This window comes from Dromiciops gliroides, chromosome 2 (genome assembly GCF_019393635.1).
Source record: "Dromiciops gliroides isolate mDroGli1 chromosome 2, mDroGli1.pri, whole genome shotgun sequence".
Classification (NCBI taxonomy): domain Eukaryota; kingdom Metazoa; phylum Chordata; class Mammalia; order Microbiotheria; family Microbiotheriidae; genus Dromiciops; species Dromiciops gliroides.
In genome coordinates, this window is record NC_057862.1 from 318,910,493 (window position 1) to 318,927,942 (window position 17,450).

At 37.2% G+C, this 17,450-nt stretch overlaps 1 protein-coding gene across 3 annotated transcripts in view; it reads left to right on the forward strand.

Annotated features, from left to right (window-relative positions):
- Window positions 1-17,450, forward strand: part of HMGXB3 (HMG-box containing 3) — a 61,957-nt gene that overhangs the window by 19,977 nt on the left and 24,530 nt on the right. For all 3 annotated transcript variants that reach the window (XM_043987507.1, XM_043987505.1, XM_043987506.1), the window contains exons 4-6: window positions 3,077-3,577; window positions 4,368-4,466; window positions 5,435-5,566. In XM_043987507.1, the coding sequence (XP_043843442.1) occupies window positions 3,077-3,577; window positions 4,368-4,466; window positions 5,435-5,566 (732 nt within the window). The remainder of the gene's footprint in view (window positions 1-3,076; window positions 3,578-4,367; window positions 4,467-5,434; window positions 5,567-17,450) is intronic.

Below are 17,450 nucleotides of genomic sequence, written 5' to 3' on the forward strand. Positions count from 1 at the left end.
AAGCAGTCAAATGGGAAAAAATAATCTTTGTATCATTTCTCTGATATGGGTTTAGTATCCAAGACATACTAACTATATATAACAAGGGTTTTTTGTTTTGTTTTGTTTAGTTTTAGTGAGGCAATTGGGGTTAAGTGACTTGCCGAGGGTCACACAGCTAGTAAGTGTGTGTTAAGTGTCTGAGGCCAGATTTGAACTCAGGTACTCCTGACTCCAGGGCCGGTGCTCTATCCACTGTGCCACCTAGCTGCCGCCTAACAAGTTATTTTTTACCATATATTACAATATATAGGGGCCCTATATATTGTAATATATGGTAAAAAAAATAATATATAAATAATATAATATAATATATTATAATATAATATAAAAATAATATATAGGGCCCCTATATATTGTAATATATGGTAAAAATAATATATAAATAATATATTATAATATAAAAATAATATATAGGGCCACTAATATATGGTAAAAAAATAACTTGTTAGGCGGCAGCTAGGTGGCGCAGTGGATAGAGCACCGGCCCTGGAGTCAGGAGTACCTGAGTTCAAATCCGGCCTCAGACACTTAACACACACTTACTAGCTGTGTGACCCTCGGCAAGTCACTTAACCCCAATTGCCTCACTAAAAAAAAAAACCCAAAACCCAAAAAATATATATAATATAAACTGTAAATCATGTACTATAATACATATTATAAATATTAGTCCTCATTAGATAAATGGTCAAAGAATATGAACAAATAGTTCTCAAAAAAATAACTGCAAAGTATTAATAGTCACATGAAAGAACACTCCAAATCCCTAATAATAAGAAAAATACAAACCAAAACACCCTTGAAATTTCACTTCACATCCTGCAAAATGACAGTAGTTAGGGGTGGAGTATTTGTGAGATGATTAGAAACATTAATACGTGGTTGGTGGAGCTGTGAAATGGTACAGCCATTTTGGAAAGCAGTTTGGAATTATGCAATTAAAGAGACTAAATGTCCATACTTTTTGAACCAGAGACTAGGCTTATGCCCCAAGGAAAGCCATTGATAAGAAGAGAATCTCCATATACATTAGAATATTTATAGGAGCACTTTTTTTGTGATAGCAAACAACAAAGAATTGGGCACCCATTGATTGGGAAATGGCTAAACAAATTGTGGCACATGAATGTAATGGAAGATTACTGTCCTGTAAGAAAAGGCATGTGATGAATACAGAGAAGCATGACAAGATCTATATGAACCATTGCACAGTGAAGTAAGCAGAACCAGGAAAAAATATATAAAATGACTATAACAATGTAAATAGAACAACCACACAAAAAAATGCAAAAGTGAATGTAAAAAAAATTATGAACATCAAGAATCACTTGAATGAGTGATATGGAAAGATAGCCCTTAACCCACACCTTTGTGGAGATAGGAGGTACACAGGTGTGGTACATTGCATGTGTTTTCAGACTTTTTCAATGTATTGATCAATTGTACTGAATTTTTTTCTCTTTTTTTTAATACTTTGTTTCATGGGATGGTTCTCTGGGAGAACAGGGGATGCTAGGAAAAATTATGATAAAAAACAAGCTATCTATCATTAAAACTTACTTAAAATATTAGCTCAGTCTCACTTTTTGTAAGATGCCTTTTCCCCTGGGAGGTGGGGAGGGAACCTTCCTTAACGAGTATCATTAATTTGTTTGATCTCTAATTTATTACTTTATGATATGTGCAGTCACTTTATTCTCATATCTTCATTATTCAAATGTGGAATGCCTTGTACTGTTCTCTTTATACAGTAACATTTTTATCCTATTGCCATTCATAGTCTTCTTCCCAAATAGTGTCATATTGTCTTCCATTTGTCTAGTTTGGTCCTTCCTGGAGAGTCTGTGGCCTGGCAGGATTACATCGCATTGATCCACTTCAAAGTGGATTAAATTTCCAAGAACTCCCTTATTTGCTGCTGAACATTACACTTCTCCCGTTTTATTTATTTTTCATAGAGATAGTCACCCATTCTGGCTTGACATCAGTGTCACTTTGGTGGTTCTGGGCTGATTGTTTCTGTTAGGCTAAAGCATAATTCACATGAGACCAAGGGTGCTGTGGTAAAATAAAGACCAGTGAGCTGGGTATGATATATGACATTTATTGTGGTCTTACGACAGGATTTTGCAGTTTCCTCCATTTCTTTTTTGAAAGTCGTCAGGTGAGAAGAACATACCCTCATTCTGTCAGTCTACTCTGTTTCTTCTATTCCTACATTTTGTTTTATTTCATTTATTCATTCATTCATTCGTTTATTTTTTCATGTCAATAAGGGTTAAGTGACTTGCCCAAGGTCACGCAACTAGTCGGTGTCAAGTCTCTGAGGCCAGATTTGAACTCAGGTTCTCTTGAATCCAGGGCTGGTACTTTATTCACTGTGCCACCTAGCTGCCCCCCATTCCTACATTTTAAAACAAAGTGTGTGTGTGTGTGTGTGTGTGTGTGTGCGTGTGTATGCATATATATATATATAGATATAAAACACCATGAATTTCTTGCAGTATTCTTCCCTGCCCCATCCCATATAACAATAACATTTTTTAAAATGGGGAGAGGGGGAGGAAGAGGAAGGGAAAAAATGAGTAAAATTTTGTTCAATACATAGAAAAAGGATGAAAATAACATGCAGTATATTACACCCATGTACCTGTCACCTTTTCAAAGAAATGTGATAGAGTATCTTCTCATATATCTCCTTTGGGGCTATATTTGTTCTTTTGAAATTTTGCAGCATCCATTTTTTATTGTTTTGTAGTGGTTCTTTTCATATACGTTGTTGCCATTGTGTTTCTTATAGCACAGTGATATTCTAATATATTCATGTGCCACAGTTTGCTTAGCCATTCCCCAATTGATAGACATCTACCTTGTTTCCAATTCTTTGCTACCACAAAAAAATGCTGCCTTAAATATTTGGTGTATTTAGGGACTTCTTTTCAGTGACCTCCTTGTGGTATATACCTAGTAGTGGGATCTTTGGGTCCAACGGTCTGAATGTTTTAGTTACCTTTATCCATTTTTTAATCCCCAGAACTCTAAGCTATCTGCACTGACTGCCGTGGTCCCAGACATCCCAGGTTTCCGCAAGATCCTCCCCCGATCTGATTATATCATCATTCCCAAGAGTACTCTTCAGGAGGATCAGAGCTGTCAGCCCTTAGAGCTGTGTGTGACTCCAGGCCCCACCAAAGGGATACCAGTCCCAAGGGCTTCTCAGGAGGCACTCCCAAACATTTTGTCTATGGAGCCCAGCCAAGCGGGTGCAGCAGAGCAATGCATCACTATCGAGGGGCTGGCAGAGGAGGTGGGCGCTCAGCCCAACAATGTCCAGGAGATGGTTACTTCAGAAATCTTATCTCATGATGTAGTCCTGGAGGAGGCTGCCCTAGAGGTAGGGGAGAACCACCCTTATCAGACAAGTCTGGTCATTGAAGAGACCCTGGTGAGCAGCTCCCAAGACATCCCCAGCGGAAGTCTGGCTGTGTCCCACCCCCAAGTGGGGGATAATGTATCTGTGGTGGCAGTTGTGAGGGTAAGTGAATTAAGTTCTGATTTCATCTATTTCTGTTTTAAGTTATCATAGTGCCAGCCATAGCTGGGGGGAAAAGAGACCTACATTTAGTGTTTTCAACTTCCTGTGTTGTGAATGCTGTGGAATTCATCAATTTGTTTGTGTACCTTGGAGCCCTTATATTTCTTTATCATTCGATTTGCAACAGCTTTCCATTGCCTAATTTAACTGGAATTAACTTGATTCCTTTGAGAAAAGACAAATTTGATTAATATCATTCTTATCCTGGGGCATTTGTTTAAAAGCAGTTTCACATGACTTCAAGCTAGGTTATGTCCCAAAGCCCTAAAACCTCCACTATTATTTGGATTTGTGTGTGTGCTTTTGCTTTTAATTTGGATATAGTAATACCTCTGGAAACAAAACTTTTAAAAAACAAACTCAGCCTCTCTGTGTTGTAAAGTTATTTGGTGATGGAAGCATATTGTATATGATTACATTGTAGAATTGCCCCCTTTCTATTCTTTTTCATTCTGCTTGGAGAATAAACCGGATTTAATTCTACATTTCTTTTATAATTTGCTTTGCGGGAGGTAATGGATACTACTTGCTCCTTTTTAATATTAGAAATCCTGTGATTTTCTTCCTTAACTCATAAGGATGGCCTAGCAGTGAGAGAATTCTTTTAAAGTATCCAGAGCTAAAGAGTAGCCAACATTAGATAGAGGAAAGAGCTGTAGACAGGGCATCTGAAGAACTGAATTCCAGTCCCTTTTCTGCCACATGACCTCTTTCTGATGTGTGTTTGTAGGACTCCAGTGAAAGCAGTTCTACAGCACCGACCACACAGTTCATCATGCTTCCTCTGCCCACCCACTCGGTTGTGGAAAACTCAGCCTCTATAAAGCTGGTTAGTATAGAGGGAATAATTTTGTGATTATTTAGGGCAGGGAATTTATACTTGGTCAAGACTACTGGTGCTGATGATAATGTGACTTTATAGCCTCATTTCTGGGAAATAAGAAAACAATATCATAAAATGTTATTTAGAAGATACCTTACAGTCTCTAGTTAGACCTCTTCATTTTACGGATAGAGTCAATGACCAGCAAATGAAACTGACTTACTCACAGTCATAGTTAGTATAGAAGTTAGGGACAGAATTCAGGTCTTCAGGTTCTAGAACTTTTTCTGCTCTATTGTGTTCCTTTTGGGGTCACTTTTTCCTATCTGTTAGCTTATATTTTCTCTATGTGTATTCTCTTGTTTTCATTTTCTGGATTGTTATTTCATAAACTAACATGCATGCTGTTTGGGTTTGTGTGAAACAAGTTAAACACACCTGTTTAACTAGAAGCATTCCATCTAAAAACCCATTACTGATGAGTACAAATAATGGCTGGTATACCTGAGAAGAAACAAAAGAACAACCCCATAGCCCTAGATATACATCTTTAGCTTCTGCTGCTGATGCCACCATTCTTCATTCCCTAGGACTGATATTGCATATGCCCAGGAAGCTCTCAAGGTTTCCTAAAGGAAATTCTTGATTTTTGGTCAAATTAGATGAAGAACCAGGAGCCAAACAGAGGAATGGCATTATCCAAACTAGGAGTCTGGAGATTGTGTTCCATTCTCAGCCCTGCCATTAACTAGCAGCATGATCTTAGACAAGTCAGTTTTCTTCCATGGACCTCAGCTTCTTTTGTAAAATGTTAAAATTGACTGGATCTTTCAGGTGCCTTCCAACTCTAATATTCTGTGATTAATTGTAGAGGTTCCATCCTTATGTGAAAGGATGCTATTATTATGCTTATAAATGTAACCAAGGCTGACAGTTCAGAATGTGTTAATTCTTTTTCCTTCTCTCCTTCCAAGACTACCACTTATACCCGCAGGGGCCATGGGAACTGCACTAGCCCTGGTTGCTCTTTCACCTATGTCACCAGGCACAAACCACCAAAGTGTCCAACATGCGGCAACTTTCTGGGAGGGAAGTGGATCCCAAAGGTGAGGTCTACTAAATATTTTTTTTTTTTTAGTGAGGCAATTGGGGTTAAGTGAGTTGCCCAGGGTCACACAGCTAGTAAGTGTTAAATGTCTGAGGTCGGATTTGAACTCAGGTACTCTTGACTCCAGGGCCGGTGCTCTATCCACTGCGCCACCTAGCTGCCCCTAAATACTTTTTTAAAAAGTATTTTATTAGTTTCCAGTTATATATAAGGATAGTTTTCAAAATTGGTTTTCACAGGATTTTTAGTTCCAAATTTTTTCTCCTACCCTCTCTTCCCTCCTTCCTCCCCAAGACGGAAAGCAGTCTGATATAGGTTGTATATGTACAATCACATTAAACATATTTCTACATTAGTCATCTTGTGAAAGAAGAATCAGAGCACAAGGGAAAAACCTCAAAAAAGAAGGGAAAAAACAGTCCAAAACAGTTATGGTTCAATCTGCATTCATAATCCACAGTTCTTTTTTCTGGATGTTGAGAACATTTTCTATCATGTGTTCTTTGAAACTGTTTTGGATCGTTGCACTGCTGAGAAGAGCCAAGTCTAGCACCATTGTTCATCACACAATGTTGCTGTTACTGTGTACAGTGTTCTCCTGGTTCTGCTCCTCTCAGTCAGCATCAATTCATGTAAGTCCTTCCAGGTTTCTCTGAACTCCTCCTACTCATCGTTTCTTACAGCACAGTAGTATTCCATTACATTCACATACTACAAATTGTTTAGCCATTTTCTCTATTGATGGGCATTCCCTCGATTTCCAATTCTTTGCCACCACAAAGAGAGCTGTTATAAATATTTTTGTACATACGGGTCCTTTTCCCTTTTCTATGGTCTCTTTGGGTTACAGATCTAGCAGTAGTACCACTGGGTCAAAGGATATGAACAGTCCCATAGCCCTTTGAGCATAGTTCCAGATTGCTCTCCAAAATGGTTGGATCAGTTCACAGCTTCACCAACAATGCATTAGTGTTCCAATTTTTCCACAGCTTCTCCAACATTTATTATTTTCCTTTTTTGTCATATTAGCCAATCTGATAGGTGTGAGGTGGTACCTCAGAGTTGTTTTAATTTGTATTTCTCTGATCAATCATGATTTAGAGCATTTTTTCATATGGCAATAGATAGCTTTGACTTCTTCATCAGAAAACTGCCTGTTCATATCCTTTGACCATTTATCAATTAGGGAATGACTTGGATTCTTGTAAATTTGATTTAGTTTCTGATATATTTTAGAAATTAGGCCTTTATCAGAAGTGCTGGCTATAAAAATTGTTTCCCAGTTTTCTGCCTCCCTTCTAATTTTGGCTGCATTGCTTCTGCTTGTACAAAACCTTTTTAATTTAATGTAATCAAAGTCTTCCATCTTGCATTTCATAATATTCTCTATCTCTTGTTTGAACATAAATTGTTTTCCTCTCCATAGATGTGAGAGGTAAACTCTTCCTTCCTCTCCTAATTTATCTATGTTATCACCCTTTATGTCTAAATCTTGAACCCATTTTGACCTTATTTTTGTATAAGGTGTAAGATGTTGGTCTATGCCTAGTTTCTGCCGTACTATCTTCCAGTTTTCCCAGCAGTTTTTGTCAAATATTGAGTTCCTATCTCAGAAGCTGGAGTCTTTGGGTTTATCAAACAGTAGATTACTATAGTCATTTACTACTGCGTCTCCTGTGCCTAACCTATTCCATTGATCCACCACTCTATTTCTTAGCCAGTACCAAATAGTTTTGATGACGGCCGCTTTATAGCATAGCTTCAAGTTTGATATGGCTAGCCCACCTTCCTGTGTTTTTTTTTTCATTAGTTCCCTTGATATTCTTGACTTTTTGTTTTTCCAGATGAATTTTGTTATTATTTTTTCTAACTTTATAAAATAATTTTTAGGTAGTCTGATTGGTATGGCACTGAATAGGTAAATTAATATAGGTAGAATTGTTATCTTTATTATATTAGCTCAACCTATTCATGAGCAATTGATATTTTTCCAGTTACATAGATCTGATTTTATTTGTGTGAAAAGTGTTTTGTAATTGTGTTCATGGAGTTCTGGGTTTGTCTTGGCAGGTAGACTCCCAAGTATTTTATATTGTCTATCATTACTTTAAATGGAATTTCTCTTTCTATCTCTTGCTGCTGAGCTTTGTTTACTAAATACTTTTTAAACACGGGAAGCTCCAAATTGCATGCTTCTTTATTCATAGAGTAACATTTTATTTGTTTCTAATAATTGGTTAGGGACTTAACTTTAAACAGCAACACCAATTGCATTTAAAGTGATTGATTCTTCAGTACTTATTAGTGTAAGTACACTGTCAATTAGTGTAGATCAAAGTGTCTGTCATGTAGATGTCAGTGGCTAAAATTTCAACACCTTGCTACCAATCTGGTAATGAGTTTCAGCGTACAAATATCTCTAATAAGATAATGGTTACTTCTTCTACATCCCTTTCATTCTTTTTTATTCATTCACCTTACTCAAATTAATCATTTTGGCAATTCCCTGCATTGATGCAGATTGCATCTCATCCATTTCTGCCTCTGTTGTGTGACTCCCATAAGCTTACCCCAGAAGGTTCACTCTGTGTGTTTGATTTCTCTGGCTGTTCCCCTGTCATGCCTTGTTCTTAGCACTTGGCCAGCCCATATTCTTTTTCTATCATTACTGTTTATTGATGAAATCTTCTACTCCTATGATTATTTGGAGTTCCTCATTGGTTATATTTTGCAGCCTGTTTACACCCATCAAGTGCTTTTGTATTTCTCTTTGAGTGAAATCCATTTAATTAAATTTTGTTCAAGCTGATAGATTATATATCTTCCTGCCATATGGTAATACCGATAGAATATTAGCATTAAAAAATATGGGCCTTTCATTTAATGAGAAGGTTAATGTTACTTAAGGAACCTTGCTGTTTCAGAAAGGGAATCAAGCCATTTTCTTTTTCAATTCTTAGACCAACTTATTAGTCCATTCCTGTAATTTGTCCTCTGTCAGATATCAGACTCTATTGGTTGTTCACTCAAATTCATGCAGTAACCTTCCTTCTTCGTGCATTTGGTCTTTCCTTATGGCTGGTCAGGCAAACTCCTTTAAGTGAAACAGATTTCTTCCAAGAAGCTCTGCAGTGGTCTAGGGGCTTATTCAATCAGTACATTGGCATTTGCAAATAAGATCATCTGGAAAACCTTACCATCCAAAGGGAATCTTTCCTTAATTTGGATTTTCTATCCCTGTGGCATCTATCTACCTGTTTTTATGACTGCCTTGAATTGTATGATCAGAAAGTTATTACACAGTTTTATTTTTGTTCTGTATTTTAAGGAATTATAAATTATTTTGATGTAGGGATGAGAATTTTTTTAAAAAAGAGCCTATATGCATTTTGTTGTATTAATCAAAATCTTTTTCTTTTTTTTTTTCTTTTGGCGGGGCATTGGGGGTTAAGTGACTTAGCCAGGGTCACACAGCTAGTGTCAAGTATCTGAGGTTGGATTTGAACTCAGGTCCTCCTGAATCCAGGGCCGGTGCTTTATCCACTGCGCCACCTAGCTGCCCCCAAAATCTTTTTCTTAATCAAAAAAAGTAAGCACTGTTTCAATTGTCAAATGTTAAAGATGTGGTCCATTGTCAAATATATTTTGCATAAACCATCCCATTCTCTACAAATATCCTAATCTAGTATGCCTTCAGTTTGTATCAAAATCATGTTCTCTTGGTACTCTTTTTTGGTATTAAGACGTGAAATTTTTCCCCCTTATCCTTGGTGTTTTCCTTTAGATACTCTTGTATATCAATCTCAGAACCCTCAAATTATGACATTTCTAACACACAACTACTCTATGTACACCTGCTAGCTGGTCTAATCCAGCATCTTTTCCAGTCTTTATTCTCTTTAGTGCCATTTCTGACTCATATCTTATAAGTACATCTGAGACTGTTTTGTTAGAGTTTTTAAGTGTTCCATGGGGTTTTATGGGGATGGGGTAGTTTGTTATATTTTTTGTAAATCTTTGCTTTTTTTTTCATATTATCTCATTCTATTTTTGTCCTTAAATGCCCTTGATGATGTTACAAGTTAGATGTCTTACCAAACTTTCTTTAATCTTAGAAGGACCAGGTACCTCATTTGACACCCATAAAAATATTATTTTACTTTGAAATAAAAATTTTTGTCCTATGATTTCTATTTTCTTTGCCTTATGGATTAAAAAGAAAAGTGATGCACCAGTTGACTCTGTGTGGTCTTTTGAGGTCCTCTTAAATTCTGCTCCAAGTGTTAATTTTTTTACCTTCCACTACTTCTTTGCTAAATTGTCCATCATCCTCTCTTTTTTATTCTATCACAGTGTTGGCTTGGGAAGCTATGTCTTCCCATTTGTCAATTAAATCAGGTGTTTGCTGAAAAGTGCTTTCTGGGCTTTTTGGTCTCTTTTTGTTGTGTTGATTAGTTATTTCTCTTGAGTATTTCCCATTTTTGATTATCAGTCACTTGTTTCAGGATTGAGTTGTTTCAATTATCCACCATATCTTTCTTCACTGTTAGTCTTTCTTTTAGCTTCTCATTAGTTTTGATCTTAGCTCTGACAACATGGTGGCCTGACTGCAACAAAGGTTCTCACATCAATAACAATGATTTCCTATCTTTTAAAATATGTCTCTTTTTTATGTTATTTGGTGCTTGTCATGTCTAGCATCTGTGAATTTTTTCTTTAAGAAAGTATTTATGATATAAAGAAATAAGGCTTCTGTATAGTTTTAGAAGTCATTGGTATCTCTTGATCCTTTCTGAACCACACTTTCTTAAATTTCTCCCTATCCTCACTTTTTATTGACTTTGCTTTGAAGACATCAGGTAACAGATTATATGTTGATTTCACTTGGAGGAGTTTTATCAAATTCTTCATTGAATTTCTTTTTTTCTTTTTTTTTTGTGGGGCAGTGAGGGTTAAGTAACTTGCCCAGGGTCACCCAGCTAGTAAGTGTCAAGTGTCTGAGACTGGATTTGAACTCAGGTCCTCCTGAATCTAGGGCTGGTGCTTTAATGTGCCACCTAGCTGCCCTCCTCATTAAATTTATCTTTTTATTCTCAGCAACAACAACAAAAAATACACACACACACACACACACACACACACACACACACATATATGTAGGTGTGTATGTATATATAAGATACAATTATCTTTATAGTGGTATTTTTGTAAGTATTTAATACTAGTACTATAATATCTGATTACAAAGCATCCCATGAAATAATATTTCCTACTGCCCTTGGGTATATGATATAACCAACTGTATCAGATTCTTTCTTTGCCTCTCAAGGAATACTTGTGAGCCATCCTTTCATTTAGTTACAACTTCTTTCTTGAAACTGCCTCCTGGGAAGCAGGCAAGCCAGTCTAGGTAAAGGAGCCTGGAGGCAGTCTTTGCCTGCAGACGAATTACTACTGTCCCCCTGGATCCTTGTGGAGAAAGCCGAAGCCCTAAGCTAAGAGCTGTGAGGTCACAGCATCCTGAGGCTCCCAGCTTGGATTCTGTGATGGGCCCTGCTTTCCTTTTGCCACTGAGCAGAGGCCACAGGTGCTTCTTCAGCATCACTTATGAAGCCATCACCCTGGGAAGGGTCCTTTGTAGAGATGGAGCTGCTTCTACAGGTGTGGTACTACCTCAGCTACCAAAGACCCAGAAGATAAAGGTCTTGCTACCACCTGTTCTTCTGGTTATTTATCATAGAATTAGCAAGGTTGATGTGATTTTGCTTCTCCAGCAGCACATCCACTTGTTGGTCCTTGGACAAGGATTGCACATTTGTAGCACCAGTAGTTAAATGAAATTGATAAGTGATATGAAAACTGCACAGTCCCTTTCCTGTCACTACCACCATTATTGGAGAAATAAAATGGGACTACACAAGACTGGGGAAAACAATCTTAATTTCTTTTTATCATGGATTGCCGTGGCAAAAAAAAAAAATCACCAAGCTGCTAGCTTACTGGTGATGTAACTGTCCACATTTAGCTAGGATGATTTTTGGAAGAAGACTATGTAGGGCTATACTTGGAGCCTTTCTGGCATGGGTTAACCTGCCAGAGATTGCATTTTGCTCCCATGGCCTTCAGAAACCCAAGGTTACCCTCCGCGTCACAGTAATGTACGAGTATGACTTTGTGTAGAGCATTCACAATAGTAATATCATAATGAGAAAGAGCGATCTGATTGATTCCTTAGGAAATTAAATTCAACTAAACTTCCTGTGTTCATCCTTGTTGAGCATATGAAAGAAACACAAGACATGTCCCTGACCATCAAGGACCTTACAGGTTAATTAGTTTTAAAAAGAAAAAAAAGTAAAAAGACCATGCAAATGAACAAGAATAGTATGAAATATTATCATTAAGTGCTAATAGGAAACTGTAGTATGGGGGAAAGATCGTTGGTTTTGGATTTAGGAGACCCGGGTTTGATTTCTGCTTCTGCCATTTACTAAGTGGATACAAGTCGTTTATTCACTTTAAGCCCCAGCTTGCTCATCTTTACAATTAGGATGATGCCATTTGGGGAATGGCTGCACAAATTCTGACATATGAATGTAAAGTGGTGAGTAAACTACTGGGAACAATATTTGGTTTTATTTTGTGACAGCATTGGCCATGTGTATATGTACTTACACCAACATTAGGCTAAAAACATCTAATCTTGACCAAATAAAACTAGATTCAGTTGGTTTCCTTACCCTTAGTTCTATTTGTTAGTTTGCCAGATTTCATGCCATACCCACTTGTTTCAGTACTCTCCTCGTTTTCTAAATAATGTACAAAATGTACATTCAGAAATGTACAAAAATTATAGCTTTTAAAGAGAATACATCAGTGACTTAGATTTTTTTTTTGTCACTGTCGATATGGGCAAATCAGGTATTTAAAGGATCACAACAATCCCCAGCGAAACAGGACCAGTTCCACTCAAGTACAAAGGAAAATGTAATCAAAGGGAAAACAAGGCCAAGAACTTGACAAACAATTGCTGCAAAACAGCTTATTTAGTTCTTGGAAAGCAGGCAAAAACCTTCAAAACGACCTGGCAGCAGGAAGGGTTGTTACTGATTCGTCTGTTTTGTGGAATAGACTTTTTGAAGTTGCAAAAACTAGAAGACGACTGATTTAAAAATAAAATAAGACTGTTAGCCCAAGTTGGTGTGAAGAAAAAATGTTTCTTATGGGCAAGAGTACAAATCCTGCAGTAACTTTTATTGATAGCTTATTCTTTCAAGTCTATAGCAAAATTGCCATCAGAAGAAATCCAGATAAGCCTGTAAGCTCTGGCCATCTTCATTAGACAGTCAAATATTACCCTGAAAATGTTGTGGAGATTTTTTTTTAACTTCCAGTAGGCCTGAAAGTCTTGTTCCTATTAAGGGAATATGTTTGACAAATAAACTGAGAAGCAGAACTTGTTATTGAGTTATAAAAATGGAGATGGAAAAGTACAGTGTCTTCATACCATGCCATGAAACGTTAGGAAATTTCTCCAAGAGAACTCAATACAAACAGTTCTCACTGTAAATTCACATTACTCAAATTCAACTTTATGTAAAGAATTTTGAAAGAAATTTGTATCACCCTAAATCACCTTTGTTAACTTTACTATACAATAGTGTGTTCTCTCTCTTTGATTCTGCCCCTCACCTTGGTGCTCTGCAGCCTTCTACCCACTATCCCCCACCCCCTCCAAAAAAAGAAACTAAAAAACCCAAACAAACCCTACAAGTGAAAGCAGAACAGATACTCAGAGAGACTGCCCCCCCCCCCCCCAGGGAGTTTGTCTTGAGACCTCTGGCACCAAGAGGAGAGGAGACCTTTGTCCCACTTTACCTACCCTCCCACTTGTCTGGCCCCTGTATGTCTGTCTTCCATCTTTCCACACTTGGGTCTGTCCCGAGTCCCCCATGTGTCACCTATCCTCCTGTTTGTGTCCCCTGTATCTTCCCCCCCCATCCCCACATGTCCTTCATCTTGGTTCTGACCACACCTTCATGTGGTTGGTCCTAGCCCCTGTGGGCTCCTCCTTCTGCTTCTCTGTCCCTGGCCCCCACATATCCTTGAACTGTGTGTTGGCCCCCTCCCTCCACAGGCATATGCCTGAGAGCAAATTTGCTTTACTTAGAAGTTTGCAGAGTGGTCTGCTTTGGTGTAAAGCAAGAACTATCTATACCATGCCTTAGTTAATGGCCTGAGTATTCATTTTATTTAAACTCCTTTGAAAACCTGTGGACTATAATCATGAATGGTTTTGGAAAAATGGTCTCTTCATCTTCATCTTCAAAGGTACACTGACAAGCAAGTGTGATAAAAGTATAGCTTCATAGTAATGAAGAATTAAAGAATATATCAAAATTAATAAGAAATATCTGTTTTTTAATGCCTTCTCATCAAGTTGTTAATTCTTTTTTCATAATTTTCTTGCATTGCTCTCATTTCTTTTCCTAATTTTTTCCTCTACCACTTTGATTTTTTTTTTTTTTTAGTGAGGCAATTGGGGCCAAGTGACTTGCCCAGGGTCACACAGCTAGTAAGTGTTAAGTGTCTGAGGCCAGATTTGAACTCAGGTCCTCCTGACTCCAGGGCCGGTGCTCTATCCACTGTGCCATCTAGCTGCCCCCACTTTGATTTTTAAAATCAATTTTTTTGTTTGTTTGTTTTATCAAATCTTTTTTTTTTTTTAAGTGAGGCAATTGGCGTTAAGTGACTTGCCCAGGGTCACACAGTTAGTAAATGTTAAGTGTCTGAGGCCAGATTTGAACTCAGGTACTCCTGATTCCAGGGCCGGTGCTCTTATCCACTGTGCCACCTAGCTGCCCCTTGTTTTATCAATTCTTGTTGGGCTTGTGTCCAGTCTGCACTTTGCATTGAGACTGCGTGTAGATTATTTTCATGTCATTGTTGTCATCTGAGTTTGTCTTGAGTTTCCCTGTCACCATAATAGTGTTGTTGTTGTTGTTGTTTCATTTTTGCACTTTGAACATTTTTTAGTTTGAACTTTATGTTAGAGTTGGACTCTGTTAATTTCTCTGGGTGAGAGGAGTGCCTCTTCCAAGCTTCTGACTTTTCCACTTTGCTATTTCACAGCTAGTTCAGGAGGGGGTGGAAGGGTATAACTTGACAATGATTCTAAGGTGGTGTGATTCATGGAGAAGTGTAGTCGCTCCTCTTCTGGTCTGCACTCTGGTCTATCCTGGTAAAGTCCTTGCTCTTTCTCAACCCTAACTTCTTTCCTCTATAGAACTGTGACCCATATCCAGGTAGGGTCCCTGCTTTCTTGTGATCAACTGCCAGCAGTCTTCTTTGCCCTGGAATTAGATAATGGGCAATGGAATTGTCAGATGGCACCCAGTCCTGTGCACAGTGCTGGCACAGGGATCTCCCAAGGGTGTTTGTGTGCCAGAAAATACTCTGGACAGATCCTCCCCCTATAAGTCACTGCACAGGGAGACAGGGCACACATGTGCACTCCTTCGAACACTGGGAACCACAGGAAGTGATGGGGCCAACTTAGTGCCTGGGCATCCACAAGAAGACTTTATAGATAGGTGTGACACCAGCATGATCTCCCAACATCCACCTGGACTTATCCAGGCTCTAATAGTCAATAGAATCTATTTCAGATTCGACATTGTACAAAGAAAAGAAAACAGGTTGTCACTAACATCAAAGTGACAAAAGCCAGGAATTGAGTCAGATAGTGGAATTTGGAATTTGGTTACCCCATCCAGGATGGCAGCAGTGACATCTGAACTACTGGGGGATGCATAGCATCTAACTGACGACCTAACCCACCCAATAATGCCAAAGAAATGGTGACTTGCTCTGACACACACAGTCCTATCCCATGAAGTGAGGCTAGAAATGAGAATAAACAGAAGAAAATACTATGGGTATAAAAATAGAAGCTAGAAGAGTAGCATAATTCAGCAACAGTACAGATAGAACCTCACAAAGAAAAAAGAATGGATTGTCTACAGGGGCAGCTAAGTGAATTGAAGCAAAAGATGAAGAAATGATCCAATCAGAGTTGATATAAGACTGATCTCTGGAGGAAAATAATGGAAAGAGAATAACTTAGAAGGCAAAAAACTTTACCCAACTAGTAGACTCCTTGAAAAATAGAATGGAACAATCAGAACTCAGCAACTTTTAGACAAGAAATATTAGAGAACTTTAAAATGGGAAAACAGAAGAAAATGTAAGGTATCTATTATCAAATAATCAACTGATCTGAAAACTGGTTGAGAAGAAAGAATTTAAGAATAGACTTTTGAAAACCATAACAAGGCAAAAAAAAACTCGGATATGATTTTTTGAGAAAGTAAAGAGCTTGCATGCCCAGAGCTATGTGAACCAGAGAGTAAAGTGAAAATAGGGAAAGAAAAAAAAAATTCAATTTACTTCCTGAAAGAAACTCCAAGCTAAAAACAATAAGGACTGTCATAGCAAAAAATCTTATAAATATTTTTGTTGAAAAGGGGGCAGCTAGGTAGCTCATTGGATAAAGCACCGACCATGGATTCAGGAGGACCTGAGTTCAAATCTGGCCTCAGACACTTGGCACTTACTAGTTGTGTGACCCTGGGCAAGTCATTTAACCCTCATTGCCCTGCAAAAAAAAAAAAAAGATTCACACAGTTAAAATGAGTGAATAGAGCAGAACTATGGTTCAGGTGAATTCAATAAAAAAACTGGGGGTAGTAATCATCTCAGAGAATAAGTAAAACTAAATAAGATTTTTCTAAAAAGCACATCTCAAAGATATAAAGGGATAGTATCAAAATTTTATTATATTCACATAATGTATTAACACCTAAGTATTTAAATGAAAGTTAATTGATTTACAAGGATATACAGATAGTAAACTATAATATTTGAGGGCTTCAACTTGCCCCTTTTAGAACTAGAAAAATTGACAAAAAGATAAACAAAGAAGTACTAGAGAATAATTTTAGAAATGTAAGATAATTTAGATATCTTATGATTGTTGAATAGAATAGAAACATTCATATTTCTTATCTGTGAGTGGCTCATGAATAAAAAACATTTGAAAAATTGATTCAAATTTGAATAGACTAAATAATCCTAAAGAATTGGTGCTTCAAAGAACAAATCATAGTAATATAATTTCATCAAAGAAAATCATACTAAGATAATGTCAAAACTTTTAGAATGTTTTACTATGTAATCCATGGGGAAAACTTTAAAACATCTTATATTCCTTAACAAAGGAGAAACAGAAGAGATCATTGGATTTTTCCATGCAACAAATATAAACACATGTAGAAATTTTGAAAATCAAAGAAGAGAACTGTGGATTCTGAATGCAGATTGAACCATACTGTTTCTACTTTTGGGATGTTTTTTTTCCTTCTTTTTTGAGGTTTTTCCCTTGTGCTCTGATTCGTCTTTCACAAGATGACTAATGTAGAAATATGTTTAATGTGATTGTACATATATAACCTATATCAGATTGCCTTCCGCCTTGGAGAGGGAAGGAAGGGAGGGTGGGAGAAAAATTTGGATCTAAAAATTCTATGAAAACAAATATTGAAAACTGTCCTTACATGTAACTGAAAACAATAAAATACTTTTATTAAAAAATCAAAGGAGAGATTCAAGAGATTGAAAATAATGGATAAGCTAGGGCTAATCTGTTTTTTAAAGAGAAAGGAAAACCAAATTATCAACTTCAAAAAATTTGAAAATTTACAAGAAATGGATAGAAAATAAGGAAATTATTAGAAAAGATTTTGCTCATTTGCATACCAGCAAAACTGATAACTTATGAGTATTTACAAGAATATAAACTATCTAGATTAATAGAACAAGAA